The sequence below is a fragment of the Thermobia domestica genome, chromosome 13 (assembly GCF_964235325.1).
Source record: "Thermobia domestica chromosome 13, izTheDome1.hap1.1, whole genome shotgun sequence".
Lineage (NCBI taxonomy): Eukaryota > Metazoa > Arthropoda > Insecta > Zygentoma > Lepismatidae > Thermobia > Thermobia domestica.
Window position 1 is genome coordinate 155520122 of NC_137466.1, and position 21311 is coordinate 155541432.

General features: G+C 36.9%; 1 protein-coding gene across 1 annotated transcript in view; it reads left to right on the top strand.

Annotated features, from left to right (window-relative positions):
• The window catches only part of LOC145667827 (uncharacterized), a 99158-nt gene that overhangs the window by 52720 nt on the left and 25127 nt on the right, over positions 1–21311 (top strand). The window contains exons 10-15 of the mRNA XM_081735259.1: positions 893–1069; positions 7700–7821; positions 13799–13857; positions 15213–15584; positions 15871–16791; positions 19873–19957. Coding sequence (XP_081591385.1) covers positions 893–1069; positions 7700–7821; positions 13799–13857; positions 15213–15584; positions 15871–16791; positions 19873–19957 — 1736 coding nt within the window. The remainder of the gene's footprint in view (positions 1–892; positions 1070–7699; positions 7822–13798; positions 13858–15212; positions 15585–15870; positions 16792–19872; positions 19958–21311) is intronic.

Consider the following 21311-nt stretch of genomic DNA (forward strand, 5'->3'; position numbering starts at 1 on the left):
CAAAAGAACTGGCCCTAAGGAAAGTTTTTTCTCGCTGGGTTCCACGAATGCTTAAATGACGATTAAAATGAGGGATGGATTCGATCAAGTTTCACAAATTTGACACGCTTCAGAAGAGAGAGACGCAATTTCTTGAAAAGTGTTGTGACAATGGGTAAATCACAGATTCCAATATTCAATACAGAAACAAAAAGACAATCGATGCAGTAGAAACATTGATTCATCACCTTCCCCCCACCCCACCCCAAAAAAAAATTCTTTAGGTGGCATCCAATTAGAAGGTGCTGTACGCTATCTTCTAGGATTTCCAGAGAGTGATGTCCCACCCTGTTCCGAAAGGTCGCATAATTAGAGCGAGTATTTTCGTACATTTTTGAATACAGAATGTTTGCGAAAATTGACTAAGAAAGGACCATAAATGGCGAATGACAACTCCCTCCTTCACATGGACAATGCACCGACACACTTTACTACTGATGTCAACTCATTCTTGGCTAACCGCGGTATTAAACTTCTTCCACATCCATCCTACCAATCAGATTTAGACTTGAGTGATTATGGTGGTTCTCAAACCTCAAGGATTCTCATCATGGACACCAATTTGCCAGTAGATCATAGCTGGAATGTACTATTTTCCAGTATCTGAAACATACCAAATATGACTATGCCACATGCTACACTAAACGGATGGAGCGATGGAAACTGCGTATCAATAAAGAGGGAAAGTTTGTTGGAAAATAGGCACAGGTTAGTACCACGTATAGCTATATTTTTTGGAAATTAGAACGAAACGGCAAGTTCTTTTGGTGTGCACCTCGTAATACACTTTAGAAACACCTGCATTTCTATAAATACATGAATAAATTAGAATTGCTTTTCCTTTTCTTTGTAGCTTGGAGAGATGATAAAGGATGTCCAATATGCGTTCCGTGATCTTGTATTTGATCTTGATTGGATGGACTGGAAGACAAAGATGGTGACCTTGGAAAAGTCGTCCGTAATGAAATCTCACATTGGTGTTCCTGAGTGGCTGCACGTACCTGGAAGACTTGAAGCTTATTATGAAGGCGTAAGATCATTTTATTATATTAAAGCTTTACGTATGTTTATTACGTCTTAATTGAGATTTAAAAAACACAACTTTGGAGGAGACATGAAAAAGTTCGGACCGTTGAAATTGTCAGGTGTTTTCAGTAACCATTAACTGATAATAGGGGTGCTTACTAAAACACTAAATACTTAAGCGCTTTTACACTTTTCTGGTGGGGGGCACGGTGGCGCAATGATAGAGCGTTTACCTTTGGTACGTGGGATCCCTGGTTCAATTCCAGACAAAAGTGAAATGAAATGAAATCTTTGAGTTTTACGTCCCACGGTTATGCCGGTTAGGCTAAAGGAGATAGTGATGATGAGAGATGAGTGAAATGGTGGAATGAAGAAAGTGGGAGGAAACGGGAGAACCCCGAGAAAACCCACGAGCACGGTGTTTGTCCACCACAAAGTTCACTTGGCGGGGGCTGGGATCGAACCCGGGACTCCAAGCACCAGAGGTGAACGCTCTACCACTGAGCCACCGCGCCCCCTCCAGCCAAAAGTGAGTTTGCGGTGGACAACATCGTGTCCGTGGGTTTTCTCGGGGTACTTTAATTTCCTCCTATATTCTCATTCCACCAATTCTTTCATTATCATTCACTTGCTTTAATTATCGTCTCCCTTAGCCTTAAGGGCATATTCGTGGGACGTTAAACTTAAACATTTCATTTCATTTCATTTTCCACTTTTCTGGAAAAGTAATTAATATAGTTGAAGAAAGAAAAATAATCAAGATTCAAGGCAACTTTAATAACACAGAACAAAAGTTGTAATTTTGAATTTTCCAAGGTGATTGAAATGAGTAGGTCTGTTGCAACAAGTACCAGAATAAAAAAAAAAAAAAAATTGCAAAACTTAGCAAGAAATGTTACACAAATTCAAAATTGAAGAAACATAGGTTCTATCTCCTCTCTTAACACTCTCTTTTCTATAATCAATTAAGGGTATCAAGAAGAAGAAACCAGAAGTGGCAGAAGATCAAGCACGTTCAGGCTTTAACGATGATCGCTAGACAGCAAAAATGATAATAGAAACGACTCGAGAAACGGTTTTATGTAATCTATTAAGCGTCCACAACACAAAGCTTAAAATATATAAGAACAATAATGTCATGCCTGTTGTGCAATATAGTTGCGAAACATGGTTACTTAACTCTGAGGGAAGAACGCAGACAAAGTATTTGAAAATAAAATCTTGAGACGAATACGTATTTGGACCCAAGAGGAACGGAATAGGAAATGGCAGAAATTTCACGAGGAATTACATAATTTATACCGTTTACCTAACATTGTTAGAGTGATCAAATCTAGGAGTCTCAGCTGGGCAAGTCATGTAGTCAGAATGGAAGAAAATAGGAACGCTTTTAAAGTTTTAACTGGAAGTCCAATCAGACCATTAGGAAAAACGTAGGTGCAGATGGGAGGACAATATTAAGATGGATCTCGCAGAAATAGGAATAAAAAGTAGAAACTGGATCACGTTTTCTAAGGATAGAAGTCAGTAGGGAGCTTTTGTGAACGCTGCATTCACCCTCCGGGTTCCATATAAGAGGTCATAGAGTTAGTTAATCAGTTTTATTAAGCGCCCAAATAATATATTCTATCTTCACTCTAGTCTCCCTACTAAAACCAGTGGTAGAAATTCACTGCTACTTAGGATTTCAATATATTAGTCGAGAAAATATCACGCCATACAAACCAAACTTCTTCACATAGTGTACACGTAATACTGTAATTTGTAATATTTAATACTCAAATTTAATTTAAGTAGAATTGATTTTATATAGAATACAAGTTCATTTTGAAACAGCGAAACAGCTAGACTTGAAGAAGGCAGTAAGATCACGTTGTTAGGCCTATAATTCTAGTCCATTACAGAGAAAACAGAACAATAATTTTACATATAAATGAAAGGAGAAAAAATGATGGCGTGGATGTTTAAGTAATCCGTTCTATTTTCATTTCCATATAACAAAACGATATCCTTTACTTATTTCCAGTTTAACGACCTTTTTAGAAGGCCTTTTGAAAAAGAAAAGAATATTAAAATTGCCCTGTGAATAAAATTGAGACTTGCTAGATAATTTCATGTTTCGTGTTTCATGTTTGATAACATTTACCATTTAACTTTAGGTTTTCATTTACAACATTGCTTTTAAATGTATGCAAAAAGAAAAGAAACTTTCTATAAATATTAAAGGATAAAATTAAACAAAATCGCTAAATTCAGGATCTAGTATTACTAATAGCTTTCGAAACCGCGCTGATGGATCGGTTCCCGGAAGATCACCGTAATCAAGCAGTGCGGAATCTGGGCAGTAGTTGATAACTAACGCCTTCCTGAGCTCGATGACTACTAAGAAACACAGATTGTGCTGGCAGTGTGGTGTTTACTCAACGTCCTGGAATCAATTGGAGAATTACTTGGGAGAAAGATGTAGCTGGATTCCAGTCAAGCAACAGCTCTAGCAGCAACGTTGGCTAATAGTCGGCATTGTTGATAATTGGTTGTTGCAAAAATAGCATTAAAAAATACATTGGGCCAAAGAGTTTAGTGTAAACCAACAATTTGCAGGCATTTAACTAACATAGATTAAAGTGTACGTTGGTCAACTAACAATTTGCGAATTATCCAAGTTTCGATCTCACACTCTCATCCACAATGTTAACGTCTTTCCCAGGGACTTCGTTGGCAAATGCTCGACACAGAGGCCAATTACAGTGTTGGGCCAACGTTGGCAGTTGGCTAGCCTATCATTTTCCATTGTTAGTCTACTGTTCGTGCTTCTAGGGAATTGCGATGAGGCTAGCGATGTGATAATCACGTATCCACAATGTATCGCAAGACGGCGTTTAGCTCCAAGTCGATGCAAAGTGGTACTCTTATTGTTTACGTTTTTTGGTGGTTGTGTGTAGTATTTATGTGCGTGTTCTGGTGTCTTCATGTAGTATTGGTGCTATGACTTTCCCAAGTGAAGTATTACCAATGAAACATGGACTGAAGTGTAGTGAAAGATCTTTCCATTTCATTGCTGCTGCCTTCATTACCAAGAGGACCGCCATGTGCTCTCGGGTACCGTTAATAGTGACGGAGGAACTACCAGTGACTGTATGACAAAGTATGAGTCAAAAGAAAAAACACAGTACCACATTCTCTTTTGTTTTCTTCTCCTTTGTAGTGATATTTACGTAAACCCTAGCCCATCCGATCCTAATTCCACCAGTGCTTTTAACACATATTACTAAGATGTTCGTAGTATTAAAAACAAATTACTTGAATGCTCAATAAACCTAGGTGAGATAAGGGAACTGGATTGCTTCGCAGTGACCGAATCGTGACTGAATGAATCAGTGAACGACAGTGAAATTAATCTCTCAAATAATTTCTCCATTTATTGTAAAGACCGCATAACTCGTAGAGGTGGAGTGATGATTTGTTTAAATAAGTGGAAGAGCAAGAGAAGACTGCATCTTGAACGGGACTGTGAATTTATTTTTGTGCAAGTTTTTATTCCAAAGCGTTGCTCTGTGTTTGTTGGGTGCTTCTATAAACCGCACAAGAACAAGCGGTACCCAGTACATCTTAGAAGCTTGCCATGATTCACTATTACAAGCGTTGTCACACGGTAACGTCATCCTATTGGGAGATTTTAAGAGTCCCTATCACTGCGAAATTAAAATACCGATAATTTTACAGTAATTATGTGCAGGGGCGTCATTTAGGGAGGGCAGGAGAGGGCAATTGCCCCCCCCCAAGAGTTTAAGGAATACATATACTTTAATGGATTGTCTACTAATATACTAGTACAAAACAGGAAAGTCTTATATCGGTGGTGCTATTGCCCCCCTCAAGCGAAGTCTGAAATGACGCCCCTGATTATGTGATATCTTAAAATAGATAAAAGATAATCGAAAAGTGGATCAAGACCTCCATAGACAATGTTATACTGCATGAGGTACCGTTATCACGAGTCACCTAATAGCTTTCCGTTTGTAGTTATTTAGAAACGCGAAAATAAATGCCGATTTTCTAAATGACTGGAAATCGAAAAGATAAATGAGTCATGATAACGGTATCTCACGCAAAATTGCATTGTCTAGGGAGGTCTTGTTCCACTTTTCGATTATATTTTATCTATTTGAAGATATCATATATTTACTGTAAAATTAGCGGCATTTTAATTTCGCAGTGATGAGGCCTCCCTCTCCATCACGTGGCATTGCTAAAGATGGAAACGACAATTATTTCATGGTAAATTTTATTCATGAACTTGGACTAGGTCAACATAATATGCATAATACCTACAATCTAACTTAGAACCTTAAGTTTAGAATCGTGAATTTTACTGGGCGCAGCCATATTGGTTACAAACAAACTGTTGCAGTTTCAATAACCGTATGTAACACCTGTGAGTCTTGTGAAAGATGAACTTAAAATTATGAAAAAAGGCAAAAGTTTTCACGAATAGCAGTAAATATATTTGCTCTATGCGTATATGAAGCCTATATTTATCAGAATATGAAACAAAATTACTCTACATTTTAATTACTGCAATCGCCAATAACTTGAACAACAAGTGAGTGACAATCCGAAGCAAGTACATCACCGCACCTTAATAATAATTTCAGATTGAATTTAATCAAAATTATTGAAAATTGTTATGCTATATACTTTTGTCATATTATTTGTTTAGCTTCATTGATAATGTTTAATATGAGAGAAACTTGATTTTTTAAAATCAGTGATCAGATATTCGGAGCAACGGAGTACAGCGCTAGAATAACCAATGCATTTTAGAACATAATTACGAATGCTTGGTCTCAGAAACTTATCATCTCTTTGTGGAGATAATTTCCTAATTTATTCTTCACTCTGTTAGTGGGTGTCCATTCCCTGCTTGGCACTAGTAAAGTTGAAAGGCGTCACCAGAAATAATTATTTAAAAAGTATAATTCTCTAACTATCCTATCTAATGTTCTAATGTTATCTGAATTATTTTCTTTCCGTCTGCCACGAACGGCGTACAGATTTGCAACATGCAAGCATACACATGTATTAAAACTCATAAGAGAAACATGTACCAACTTATGCTGGGTGGTCACTTCACGTAACACTACATCTATGATGATTCAGGGCAGCTTGAAGCTCGAGCGTATGTAAGGATGCATCTGTAGGGAGCAGGCGGATCAGTGAGGTTGGGTATGCGTGGAAATAAAGACAGGTACACAAGCCTGGGCTGTTAATTACTGCAAATGGATTTGCATTTCAATTTCTTAGTAACCATGTCACTTTTTTTAACGCTTTTTCTATGTTCTTCCTCTACATAAATAATTTTCTTGCGCAGAACTTTTTTCGTAGATTAGAAGTAAATTTACAAAAAAGAAAAAAATCATATTCGTAGCGTATATCGATATAATGAAACAATTATAGTTTATGTCAAACAAAATTATACAAATTAACAAGTCCTGTTTAAACTTTACTATATTGCCTGTATTATACTCTTAGCAACATTTATATGCGGTAAGGTACGGTTAGGTTAGCTTGTGCTCACTTAAATTCGATTGTCTTGCACATGTGTGTAACACCAATTTTAAAATCATCCATTGTCTTAAAATTTCAATTGTATCACGAGTTTCAAATATTTACACATATGTGTTACAACAAGGGTAAAATTGTTATCGAACTTGCGCTGGTGAGGCCTGGAAAGAGCGGAGGAAGACGATACACTCCATGCTGAAGCAGACACTGTTTGAGATTATACTATGTCTTTAAACGTGTGATTCAGTTATCAGTTTACTAAGAAACGATATTATAGTGTTTTGAGTATAAATATATATTAAAAAGATAAATTAGGCTTAAAATGTAACAAACAGACGAAAAACAGAGCAAGGGAGCTTTTTGTAAAAAAAAAAAAAAAAAAAAAAAAAAGTATTTTAATTTTTCTGGCAGATTATGCAAGGAGAGAAAGGGTCCTTCAAAAAGATTGATATAGGCCTATATCTGTCCCCCCCAATAAATAATTAATCATTATATCGCTGTTGTACGGTGTGGCTTTGATATTATTTCTCTTCAATATATTGTAATACAATATTTCTAACTTCATTCTTAAAAAAAAAAAAAAAAAAAAAAACGCGCAATAACCATAACTGTTATGGTTATATCCGAAAGCGAAACAAATCATTTTCAGAGACGAGTACCACCTAAACTTCTTCATATGACCCGCTCAAAGCTGGTTTGTTTATAACTAGCTAGCTAAACAGGAAGCGAAAATGACGTTTTCTCCTCCAATGTATTGTCTGCAGTACACCAGGGAGACTCCTACCGCCAACCACATTAACCAGCAACTTACAAAAGGAAAATTTGAATTTGGATATGTATTTTAAAATTTGCCGTTAATGGTTCATGCATGTAAAATATATTGCCTTATGAAATCAGATCACTGTTTTTTGAAACACCTTATATAATTAATAATACAATACATGTATTTATTTTATAGATAATTTTTCTATACTTTGTATATTATTTAGCCTATTATATTGCATATTTCTATGTGTTTTCTCAAGATAGTGATGATTGTTTTTACATGTCTTAATTCTGAAACACATAGATCAACATATCGAGAAGGACTTATGTTGAGAATTTGCTACAGCTTATTTCTAAAGAGGTTAGAGATATTTTACGAAAGTTCAAAATGCACAATGAGGAAGTGAAAGAAGAAGAAGATGAAAGGTAAAAGTGTCACTCGTTGGTGGTGTGACTCCTAGTCTTGCTGGCATGTATAACACACAAGGTGCACGAGTGTTGAGTGGTTAAAAACACTTTCTCAAAGCAGCAATGCATGATAGCTGTTAAAAAAATACGCGTGCTGTTCCAGAAAATATTGGCTGTTAAAAACATTTAAAAAAAGAAACGAATCATGAAAGAATGGACATTTCCACTGATTTTTTATTGCTCTAAAAACTTCAGAGATAGCTGATCACAGAGAACACTTCTTTTCCCTCATGCAACGATTCTAACCAGTCGAAATTTGCGATTGAATTTCGGTCTGCTATTCGTGCGCTTAAAACTACGACCACCATGTTTGTACGTCACACGTCGGTACAGGGGAAAAGATCTGCGCTGCTCACTAGAGAAACGGCTTAGCGAAAGATACGACGCATGTTTTTCAAATGTGTACGACATTGCTAATAACACGAAGAATACGAAAAGTAACAGAATTTAAGGTTTATTTAAAAAGCAAGCTATTTATTTATTTATTTATTACCAATTATTTGAATATACTTGAATATCTTAGGACAAAGTTGAAGTGTACTAATTTACCATGTTATTGACATTATTTGCAGCCTGAGATAAGAAACTAATTAATATTCTCATGTTTCGGTCACCGACCGACCTTACGAAGCGAATTTTATTCATTCTTAAGGGAAAAAAGTCAACAATATAAAAGCATAGTTATTTGATAGTAGAGTGCTAATTTCTTAAATGCAAGTTCATCGTGGATTCGATAGTTATGCGCTCACGGGAAGCCCAAGGAAATTAATACATGAAAAAACATTTCTCCAAGTAGAAATAAACTAAATTTTTTATTGAGTTCAACACAAGGACGCACAAACTTACGATGATAATAATTATGTTCATGAGCATTCTGATAATTTACCAGTGTTATTATCGAACTACTTCACACATTAGCAATATTATTTCATCATAATATTTTCGCGGTTACTGTCGTTTTCTTTAGCCCATGGAACATACTCGTAAATTGTTTATATTAGTCCATGTGAACATTTACAAATTGGCTGAAGAATTTTGAACACATGAGTTAATATTTCAAGCAACAATTAAACAGATATGGTCTCACAGTAATGAGAGCAAACTAGTTGCAATGGCTTATTACTGAATAAAGTAAAATGAAATGTCCACGAATATGTCCTGTAGGCAAAGGGAGACGTATGATTAATGAGAGTGAATGATTATAAAAGAATTGGTGGAATTGTCATGTGGGAGGAAACGTCTGAATCGCGAGAAAACCCACGGATACGATGTTGTTCACCACAAATTCATATGGCTTGAATTTGAACCGGGTACCCCTCACACTAGAGGTGAGCGCTCCACTATTGATCCACTGTGTCCTTTGATAATGAATGTTTGTGATATGTCATGACGAGTAATGAACACAATATTCTGTTCCAGTGAGTGAAACAATATAAGAGAAATCAATCTACTGGACGAAATTTATCAAAGGCTGAACTCTTCAAACGTTTGCTTTTATTTATTTATTTATTTTACTTGTGGACCTCAGAACGCAAAATGCAATACTTTCAGGATATAATCTTTTGTAAATGTACCACCATATACCAAACATTAATAATCTCAGAACTGATTGAAGTCTTGTAGCCACTCCAAAAATGTAGGGAGGCTAATCAAACCATATTATAGTTTATTTTCAAGAATTAGCTATTACCATATGGTTTGACCCCTTTCTTCCCATTGGAAACAACGAAATGATTATTTAATTCTTTTGATCATTTTAAAGGTCATTTCCTGACCTGGCTTCTACTAACCTTGCAAATGAGTTTTCCTGAAACGAAGGGATTTTCGAAAATAGTTTTTGTAAGTGAAGAAGACGGGGGTGTACCCAGCAAGGTTTTCTAACCGGGGCCCAAGACTTTCAATAGGGCCGGACATTTACGTTCTAAAAGCGAACAGAAAGTCATGTTTCGGAATCTGAAAGTATTAATAAATCACCACGCATAGACTACATACGAGGCGCATCCAGAAAGTAAGTTTCATACGCCTATCGTATGTTGCGCTAAGCGACTGCGTGCACGTGAGAGAGTAAGGTCCTAACATGGTGCATGCGCCAACGGAACTTTCCTAGTGCTATCAGTAACGTCGTGGCATTGGATGAAGATGGGTGTTCCTATTTCAGCTCCAGCCGCGTGTGAAGCGAGCAGTGATAAAGTTTTTGAATCCACAGGGCATAGCGCCGATTGAAATTCATCGTCAGCCAGGTCTATGGGTCTAACTTCATTAGTAAGCAGATACTGCGTTGCTAGTGTAGACAATTTGCAGCAGGACGCCAAAATGTGCATGATGAGGAGTGCAGTGGGAGGCCAACCGTCACCACAGACGACCTTGTGGACCTTATTCGGGATGCAGAATCGTCGCTTCACAACAACGGAACTCAGCGGTTAGTTCACGCAAATTTTCCTCTCTTTATTGCACACCATTGTCGCGGAGCGCCTATTGTTCAAGAAGTTCTGTGTCAGGTGGGTGCCGAAGCAACTGACTCCAGAACACAAACCAAGGCGCATGAGGTCAGCATTACCATTTTTGCAACTATACCACGATGAGGCAGAAGAGTTTCTTGACCAGATCATCACAGAGGATGAAACGTGGGTTGATTACAGGACTCCAGAAACCAAGCAGCAGTCAATGTATTGATGTTGCAGTGGATCTTCCTGCAAGACGAAATTCAAGCAGATGATGTCCACGCGGAAAGTACTGTGCACAGTCGTCGTCCGGCGTCCCACTACGCTCCTCATCATACACATTTTGGCGTCCTGCTGCAAATTGTGTACAACAGCAAAGAACCATCTGCTTACTCATGACGTTAGGCCCATAGACCTGACACAGCTGACTTTGGATTTCAATCGGTGCCTACAAAAGCTTTATCACTGCTCGCACTTCACACGTAACGGGAACTGGAACAAGAACGTCTATCTTCAACCACTGCCACGACGCGACCGAGAGCATTTGAAAGCTTTGCTAGTGCATACGTCATACTAGGACTTTACTCTCTCGCGTGCACGCAGTCGCTTTGCTCTACATACAGTTTCCTAGCTATGAGACGCGTAGGAATATTACTTTCTGAATGTACCTCGTATATATTACACATATTATTATTATTATTATTATTATTATTATTATTATTATTATTATTATTATTATTATTATTATTATTATTTGCACTTGATACAGGAGTTTCCACATTGTGCAAAATTAGAATCACAGATTGTAGGAAATATGACAATAAACTATTCATAAGAAAAATTAATTTAGGAAGTTTATTTGTTTGACGTTATATGTGTAAATAAAAAGTAGAGACCACCGCACTGAACTTGTTTAAATTATTTTATTGTATACAGAACCTGACATTCTTTCTCGCGAGCGGTGTTACCTTAACGATAACACAAACTTGATCCTTAGAAAAAGGGATTGTTTGATGTACAATCGTAGCTTGTCAACATTCAGAGATTTGGGCATATTTCTACTATTATCAAGAAGAGCTCTTACAAAATCTTTCATGATTCGTTTCAATTTTTAAAGGGTACTATATAGATAATTTCTTGAGCCTTATCTGCCTTTCAACTTTGACGACATATTTAAAGCATCGTATCTGTTTACCGTAAACTCTAAATGAAAAGGTTTAAACATTGATATAGTCTTACCCATCAAAGCGTACTAAATTCATATTAAATACATAAGTTTTTGCATACAGTTTTATAATTTTAAGAATTACAATTAAATTGAAAGTAATACATGTATTTACATTTTGTCATTAAAAACTATTGAAACTTATTGTGAATATATATATATATATAACTTTAAAGATACTATTGAGGAACGTGTGAAATTAGTCTATCTCACGAGTTCAGTACCAACAAAAATATCAAAATTACTCAAAATACTGCTATTCCTTGGTTTTAAATAAGTTTCAAAGTTTGGGTTGTTTACATTACTTGAATTTTAAAAAATATAGAAATAGGAAATGTTTTTTATCAGTTTAAACTTTACACTCCATATATGTATATGACATAATAACTGATCAGCATCTTAGCTCCAAAAATTGTAAGCCTATTCATTGCGTTTCAAAATAAGTATTCAGAATAACTTTCAATATTACACTGACGAGGGAACCTATCCAAGTGCAACTCTGACTTCGAGTCGTGACTATGGCCGTTGGATACCTTGTCCCAAAAGAACTTAACACGAAAAGGGATACATCCTCGATCGCAACCGTTGCGGAGATATAAGCGTAAAAAGTTAGTAATTGAGCTTCATAATATACATTACAAAGTCGGATTGAAGGTCAGATTTTTCGGGAACGGGTGGGTAAAGAAACTCAGCGAATACATCAAATTAGTTTGGGAAGTCCAGCACCTTTTGAATGAAAAATTTGTGTCCCAGAGTCACTCGCATGGTCCCAGGCGGGGTCCAACTCAAAATTTGCAAATGAAACCTGGGATCAAGTAGCATATTGTATGAAAGCTATTGTTAAATAAAAAAAGATAGAACAAATCTCAACTCTCTACGATAACTCTGTGCAAACGGGCAACTGGTCAAAATGTCAATACAACCTACATCAGAAAATCTATGATCAAGCTTCTAAATCCGTTAAGTTGTGACAATAACAAAACAGAAAAACACGTTTTAAAGTGCAAGGTATTGAAGTAAAGCAAATTGCTGCAGAGTCACTCTCTCTCAAAAGCATCCTCCGATATATTTTATTTCTGCACCATTATCCCAGTTTTCTCCAACCCTCCGATAGAAATTTCACTATGCAATCTGTGAATCTAGGGTCCCGATGCGGGAAGCATATACCGTTGCCTTCTGACCTTCTCACCCTCCACGACGGTTGCGATTGATAATGTATCCTTTCTCTACTAGGATACGAAAACCAATGCTCATGGTCATCCTATGGTCCATTGGTCATTCGAAATAACACTTATACTTGGATAAGGTCCGTTGTGCAACTGTGTGAGAGGCTGCAGCAATTTGCTTTACTTCAGTACCTTGCACTTTAAAACGTGTTTTTCTGTTTTGTTATTGTCGCAACTTAACGGATTTAGAAGCTTGGCCATAGATTTTCTGATGTAGGTTGTATTGACATTTTGACCAGTTGCCCGTTTGCACAGGGTTATCGTAGGGAGTTGAGATTTGTTCTTTTTTTTTTTATTATTTAACAATAGCTTTCATACAATATCCTACTTGACCCCAGTTCCATTTGCAAATTTTGAGTTGGACCCCGCCTGGGATCATGCGATTGACCCTGGGACACAAATTTTTCATTCAAAAGGTGCTGGACTTCCCAAACTAATTTGATATGTATTCGCTGAGTTTCCTTACCCGACCGTTCCCGAAAAATCTGACCTTCAATCCGACTTTGTAATGTATAGTATGAAGCTCAATTTCTAACTTTTCACGCTTATATCTCCGCAGCATTTGCGATCGAGGATGTATCCCTTTTCATGTTAAGTTCTTTTGGGACAAGGTATCCAACGGCCATAGTCTCGACTCGAAGTCAGAGTTGCACTTGGATAGGTTCCCTCGTGAGAAAAATCCATTCTCTGGACAGCGGTATATTGTACAAATATACGAAATCCTCTTGGTTACTACAGAAATCATTACGGAGCATACGTTATCCGTAAGGTACATAGGCACTGCCCTTAGATGTTACATCATGCCGTTGCAGGGTGCCTGACATCTAACAATCTTTATATATATCACATACATAAATGTATGTTACCTTCGTCATCTATATGTTATATACGTCCATCTGTATGTGAGATCCTGACTGCCTATATTATTCACTAAGATTTTAAAAAGTGGGGGTGAGCTTAGCAAAGAAACCTTAAGTTGATAATGGAAAAAGTCAATTATTTGAAATTTCATGCCTTTTTATTTATTTATTTATTTATTTTAGATGGATTACTGATCCAACTCAAGTAAATGCGTTCTATAATAGAGGAACTAATGCAATAAGTAAGTAATATTACTGTGTATAACATTTTGAATAAAGAATTTGACTGCTTAGTTACGTTTAAAGTGTTTCCGTTTCAAAATAATCTTATTTTAAACTCAAGTCAGGATACAAATTATATTAATTATGTATTTGCAACTTTTTTATTTTAATAACACCTTGAGAATGTTTAAAAGAAAAATATAGATTTTGATTAAATTTTTGTTTAGATCTTTTTCACGCTCTATTCGATGATCCTAATGACACTAATCGAAACAGTATAATCTTAGTTATTTTAAGTTTCTTAAGAGCACGATCCAAATTTTGTTAATGTTTCCGATAGCTTTTCTCTTCTAAGCTTCCAAGTTATTACAAATATGGCATTAGGATGGGATATAAAATATAATTTAGTACTCTTAAGTATTTTATTCAAGTGAATCTAGCTCTCATAGTACTAGTTACAAATCACAATTAGTTGAAAGATACGTGGGTGTATGTATTTATATGCTCTCAAACTACAATATAGAAATAAAATATATGGTACTTGTACCGATTATGGTCCGGGTCCCTAATATGGCCCACCGACCATTTCTCTGGATATTTACTTTGGTGCTACTAGATGACAATATAAACTATGTCCTCATGAAAAGCGTATACATATTTGCGTGGCTCAGAGCACATAGTTTATATTGTCATCTAGTAGCACTAACATAAATCTGCAGAGATATGGTGGGTGGGCCATATTAGGGACCTGGGCCATAATCGGTACAAGTACCATACTAATTTTCATCAGTTATTTCATTCAATGTCCACACATCTGTTTGATTCCAATGGTATTATATGTTCTAGTAATACGGCATTATCAAACCCAAATGATGTATTATAAAAATGTTTATAATGTTCTCCAAGACAAATTAAATAATGTGGAATTATATATATAGAGAGAGGAACAGGTACAAATATGGAATAGGGGCACTAATATGGAATACTATAATATCTCGTAAGGTAATGTGAGTACTCTAGCGAACAAACTGCGAAACAATCCCTCCTTCCTTCCTTTGTTAACAAAAGTAGTCATTGTTGAGTTTAAAGCCGAAAGCAACGCGTCGTTTCTTTTGATTGTTTTCCCGATGAAGTGAATTTTTTGTAGGTAAGGAGCATTTCGTCGTATATTTCTAATACACGTGCCTATTCAAATACACTTCTGTTCGTTTGGAAAGAGGACATTTGTAGCGACATTACCATATATCTAGTTTTTTCTATTGTTTGAACTGTGAATGTTTTGACGTTTTGTTTCGCAAGACAGTAGTGGCTCGAATATGGAATACCTGGTATTCCATATTTAGACCCTTATTCTAGAACTGGGTTTCAACTGTAGATATGGCGACAACATCGAAAGGAAGAAAATTGTCACCTGCTAGAAAAGTGTGGGATGAGGTTGCTATGCAGGAGGCAATAAAATCGGTGCGACAGAAAAAGATGGGCTATTTGAAGGCAGCCAAGACATTTAATGTTCCACGCGCAACTCTCTTCCGACTGGCTAAATCAGACGTGACAGTGAATGAAGCCACCAAAACCAAGCTTGGGAAGAAGACAGTTTTGCCGCAAGAAATTGAAGAACAACTACTTCAATATGCTCTAACAATGGAAAACAAATTTTTTGGACTGACCAGACGAGACTTACAAACAATGGCCTTTCAGATAGCCAAAAGAAACTGGATTCCAAATCCATTTCTGGGAGACAGAGCTGGTAGAGGATAGCTCCGCCTCTTCTTGAAAAGGCATAAGAATAGATGCTCGTTTCGAAAGCAACTTCTTTCCAACGGGCCACCGGCTTCACAAAGGGAAATGTCAACAAATTTTTCGACCTCCAAACTGAAGAAATGGAGAAGAAAAATACCCAGCAGACAGGATATTTAATGTTGACGAAACCGGATTGAGTGTGGTGCAGAGCAAAGTACAACGAGTTCTTGCAGTGAAGTGTAAGCGGCAGGTGGCAGCACTAAGTTCTGCTGAGAGATGTTCTCTGGTGATAGTCGTAACTTGCATGAGTGCTAGTGGAATATTCGTACCACCCATGTTCATTTTTCCCCGCAAGAACATGAACAATCAGCTGATGAGAGGTGCCCCGCCTGGGTCTGTCGCTGCTTGTCATCCCTCAGGGTGGATCCAGAATGATCTCTTTACCCAATGGTTCCTCCACTTCATCGACAAAGTGAAACCGTCATCTGAGTCACCTGTTCTCTTGATTTTGGATGGTCATTATAGCCACTCCAGAAATTTAGATGTCATTAACTTGGGTCGAGAGAATAATGTCTGCATTTTGTGCCTCCCACCTCATGCTACTCACAAAATGCAGCCACTGGACAGAACGTTCATGAGTCCACTGAAGTCTTACTATAGCGAGGAAGTGCGGATGTGGCTAAGGCTTCATGATAGGCCTCTGACTAACATGGACATTGCTGAACTCTTTGGTAAGGCCTATCTCAAATGCCAGACTGGTGAGATCGCCGTGAATGGCTTTCGAATTACAGGGTTCTACCCAGTAAATCGGAATGTTTTCACAGATGCAGATTTCATAGCATCTAGTGAAACAATGGACAGTGTCAGTGAAGCTGAGCAGAAAGGAATTGGGCCAAGCAGTGGGAGTGTTTCTTGTGCTGATGAATCAGGAGCATCTACCAGCGGTACAGTGATTATTCCATGGGACATATCGCCTGTGCCCAACGTAGGGAAGAAAAGGGGAAGCAGGGGAAGAAAATCAGGAACTGCCAATATTCTGACTTCATCACCATATAAAGCGTTCATTGAAATGTCTCTGGGAGCAAGGAAGCAATGTGCCAAACGAAACAAGAGACAACGAAGACCAGCAAGATGTGAAACGTCCGACAGTGCGAGTGATAGTGATAGTTCATTTAGTGTGAGAGACGACTCTTCTGATATTGATATTGGTGAAGGTTGAACACCCTATAGCGAGGACGCTAAATGCATCTTCTGCTCGGGCAAATTTTCATATGATAAGGAAGGGGAAGAATGGGTTATGTGCCAGATGTGCACTGAGTAGGCTCACACTGCTTGTGCAGGTTATGAACATGGTTATTACGTTTGTGACTTATGTAAGAGAACTGTACAATGACGTAATATGTCAGTGGTGTTCGGTTCTACTTTGTTCCTATAACTTGGTTCAATTTTCAACTTTTTTAGCTCACTAATTTTGCTTGTTGAAAGTGTTTATTCGAAAATGTTCAAGGTATTCCATATTTGTACCCCGTTCTCTAAAGTAAGAATTTTGCAACTTTATTGGAAATTGATGTTTATAAATATTTCCCATTCCTTTACGCAGCACAAAATTTGGATATTGTTTAAGGATATGTTACACAGCATTTATAGAGTTTTTTGTGTTAATTTATACAAATATATTGATTTCGTCAAACAAAAAGTAAATGGTATTCCATATTTGTATCTCTTCCTCTCTCTCTCTCTCTCTCTCTCTCTCTCTCTCTCTCTCTCTCTCTATATATATATATATATATATATATATATATATATATATATATATATATATATATATATGGAGTTATTATGGAATTATTACGGAATGTATATGGAATTATTATATTTTGGTTTATTTTTTTCTTGCCATAAAAGCATTAACAAAATTGTGAAATTGTTTGACATCCTACTACATTATATATAAAACATTGTACGAGGCGTATATACAGAAAAAAAACAGATATTTAAAAAAACAAGAAAATGGTAGGAAAATAAAATTATTGTGATTAGTATGCAGGTACCCTAACAGCAGAAGAGGTGCTAGATATGTGCCATTTAGGTGTCCCAGCTAATTTTTAGGTATCCGACACTTGGCACATTTAATATTCATGTGCTAAATATGTACTTCAGCTACCTACAGTTTTAGGTACTTGTTACACGTAATTAATATTTGCAATATGTACCAGAAATATAGCATTTATATACCTGGCTCAGTTTCGCACTCTAACAGTAATTTATTTTTATGTCGTCACTTGGGATATATATCTGTCATGTTTAGGTACATACTGTTTCAGATACCCTAACAGCAGAACATGTGCTAGGCGTGCTGCATTTAGGTGTTCTAAATTCATCTCCCACATTTGATGCATTTGTTGCTTCTTTTTCTAAGCGATTGCGTACTAGAAGCAACAAACGCATCAACTTTATTAGATAGAATTGTTGCCGATCATTTGAAAGTGAATATGGAAGAACCATGAAATAAAATAAATAGATACTCGTCATTTTGTTATAAAATTACATGGCGAGCAGATTTTATCTGATCCCAAACAGTTATCGTCTAATATACACCATTAAAGGAACACTCGGATTAGCCAAATTCAAAAGACCTCAATAATTTATCCCTCTACAAGCAACGTTTTCTTCGTCACCTCCGTGGCCAAGTCGGAAGAGCACGTGGCTAGTAATCCAAAGGTTGGTTGTACCACCCGGGGATACATTTTTTTTAAATGTTTAAAGTGCTTTTTAGACTTGTCTTATTGTAAACACATTACGCATATAGACGATTTGACATATTTTGGAGTAATTTTGTGGTTCATTGACGCTTACGTCATGGGGAAGATACCCAACATACTAGGCACGTTCCTCAGATACATGTCAATCATGTGCCTAGGGGCGGACATAGACTGTGACTATTACTTGCCATCCATGTGATTTCTCTCTCAGAGGTACATAAGGCACATACTGGACACATTCCCATGTACCTGAGGGAACATGATAGGCATATGCCTGCTATGTAATTGAAATTGTGCTGTTAGTGTACTATGCATACATTGACTATTTTTCGACATAGCCATCATGAACCTCCAGACCACAAGCTTCCGAATACTCTCTGTGTAAAAATCTGCCGTTTGAGAGTGTAGCCAGTCCAGAACTGATCTCTTGAGCACTTCACTGTTGTTGAAACACTTCAACACAAGGCACTTTTTCAGGTGAAAAAAAAAAAAAAAAGACATCGCTGAAGGCAGGGTCCCGGTTGTAAGGGGGATGATTGAATAGGTCTCATCGAAGCTTTTGAATTGTCTTAATAGTACGAGTAGCTGTGTATGGTCGCGTGTCGTCATGGATCAGAAGAATTCCAGAGCATGACATTCCTCTCCGCTGATTTTGGATGGCACGCAGGAGCAGATTAAGGGCGGAGCCAATGGAGTCTAGGCTCCGGGGCCCCAGGCTCAGGGGGCCTCCAAAAATCCGTCTATTCCATACTAAAACATAGCAATCAACTTATTATATTATACAGTAAGCTTCAGACCCATGCTAATTTTTTCCCGCTCGCGATATGGCTAGAGTTCAGTCTTCTTCCACCAGCGTCTTCACGATACTTATTTTCTGAGGGAGTGAGCTATTTTGGGCCTCTATTACAAACCAAAATATTAGTTTGTGATGACAATTCCTTTTAAATATCTCTGTCATTACAATGTCGTTTAATGACGTAATAGAATCCTTTGCAGAGCAAAAAATGTAGGAAGAAAACTTTTCTAACAATGTATACAATAGGTGTACAGTTTTACCTATTTGTATATGATTTTTCTCCTTTTATTCTATTAGTGTTTTTACAGAGACTGTTCACCATTTGGCTTGTATTTGGCATTTGTATGTTACACTGCAGTCTATGAGCATTTAATTGTTAATAATGAATGTAATTAAACTAATTATTGTAAACTTGGAGCACATTAAAATATTACAGCATACTTCTCGGTGTTTCGATAAGCCTATGAAGCTGTGGAAGGCAGCAAAGAAAATATATGCGCTGGAATTATTCGTAACATAGGGCCCCCTTAAAATAATCGGCTCCAGGGCCCCAAAAGCCTTAATCCGCCCCTGATGGCACGTCACAGATTATTCAGTGTTTGGCAATACACATATGCTGTAACTGTTCGTCTTGGTTATAAGAATTTCACCAGAATCACACACACTCTTTCGGTTCAAAAACACTGTTGGCATGATTTAGTGAACTAATGGTGTTTGTTTGAATTTCTTCGCATTAGGAGAACCAGACTGCTGCCATTGCATTAACTGCTGTTTGGACTCCCCATTGGCGTACGATATCCAAGTTTTATCCTCCGCTATTATGTGAGAAAATAGGTCATTCTTATTCTCCCCCAGCAGGCAAAAAAAAAAAAAAAAAAAAAAGTTCAGTTTCATTCTTTGCTCTTGTGAGCGTCTGTCAGCATTTTTGGTATCCACTTCGCAGTTTGTGATAACCCACTTTTCAGTCACAATTCGATGTACTATTTTCGTAGACATCTATAGAAACTCTGTGACGAGTTCGGTTATTCTAAACTGGCGATTGGATCGCACTTTCTCGTTAATGCATTCCACTAGATCATACGTCCAAACACTACGCTAGGCCTTTCGCTACGTTCATCGTCATGAACATTTAGACGCCCTTTCCGAAATTCTCTACACCATTCCTGATCTTAACTTTACTCATTACTGTCGGGCCGTAAATGGCACACAATTTTCGATGGATGGATTTTGTCTTTTGGCGTTTAAAAATCGTATGACAGATCTTACTTCACATTTGACAGGATTTTATACTACGGCAGTAATTTCACCTTACTGCTACTCGCACGGACGATTCTATCTCTGTTGCAAGCACAGGATACTAGGACAAGCTCAAGTTCATCAGTGTTGCTAGCCCCATGGGAAAATATCGGCTTTTTCTTTACATGCGCATCGCATTGTTATGAAATAATTAGCTGAAAGATGTGAAAATAAGAAAAAAACGTTACCAGCTAAAATCTGAAGACCTTGCACATTAGAGGTTAGGCTCTAGCACTTAGTCTGTTATCCCATACAAAATTTTGTATTACAAATATTAATTAAAGATATTATTTTTTACAGAATTTTTATTCCTAAAAACAATGTATTCAAATTAATTTTAGAAAATTATCCTAACACCAATCAGCCAAATAGTGCAAATTAAAATCTTTAGAACATGTGACTTCGGAGTTCGATTCCTGGTTGAAGTTCTATATTATTGGTGCTGAAGCCTATACATTGACTCACATTACTTATATGTTAAGTGTATCCCATAGTTATACAAAAGATGCTCTGGATTTCAATTTAATATTATTCTGCATTAAAAATACTAAAATGACTCTAATTATATTAGAATTTAGAAAATTATAACTCCTCAAATTGCATTAGCCTAATTTAACACAGCTGCGGACCGAACAGAGGGAAATCTTTATTGCTTTGTTTCTCAGATGCTGTTTAAGCGATTTTTACAAAAAGTTATCAATATCTTAATCCATTGTTATAACAATTTTGACCTTGGTCAGCAAAATGAATGAATTAGAGAAGTAAAAGAAACACTAGAAACTATATTTAACTTAAACATTGGAAAATTAATCGCATTGAACATAATTTAAAATACTTGGTTCAGTGACGACGCTAGAAAGGGTAAGGGAGGTAGATCGAC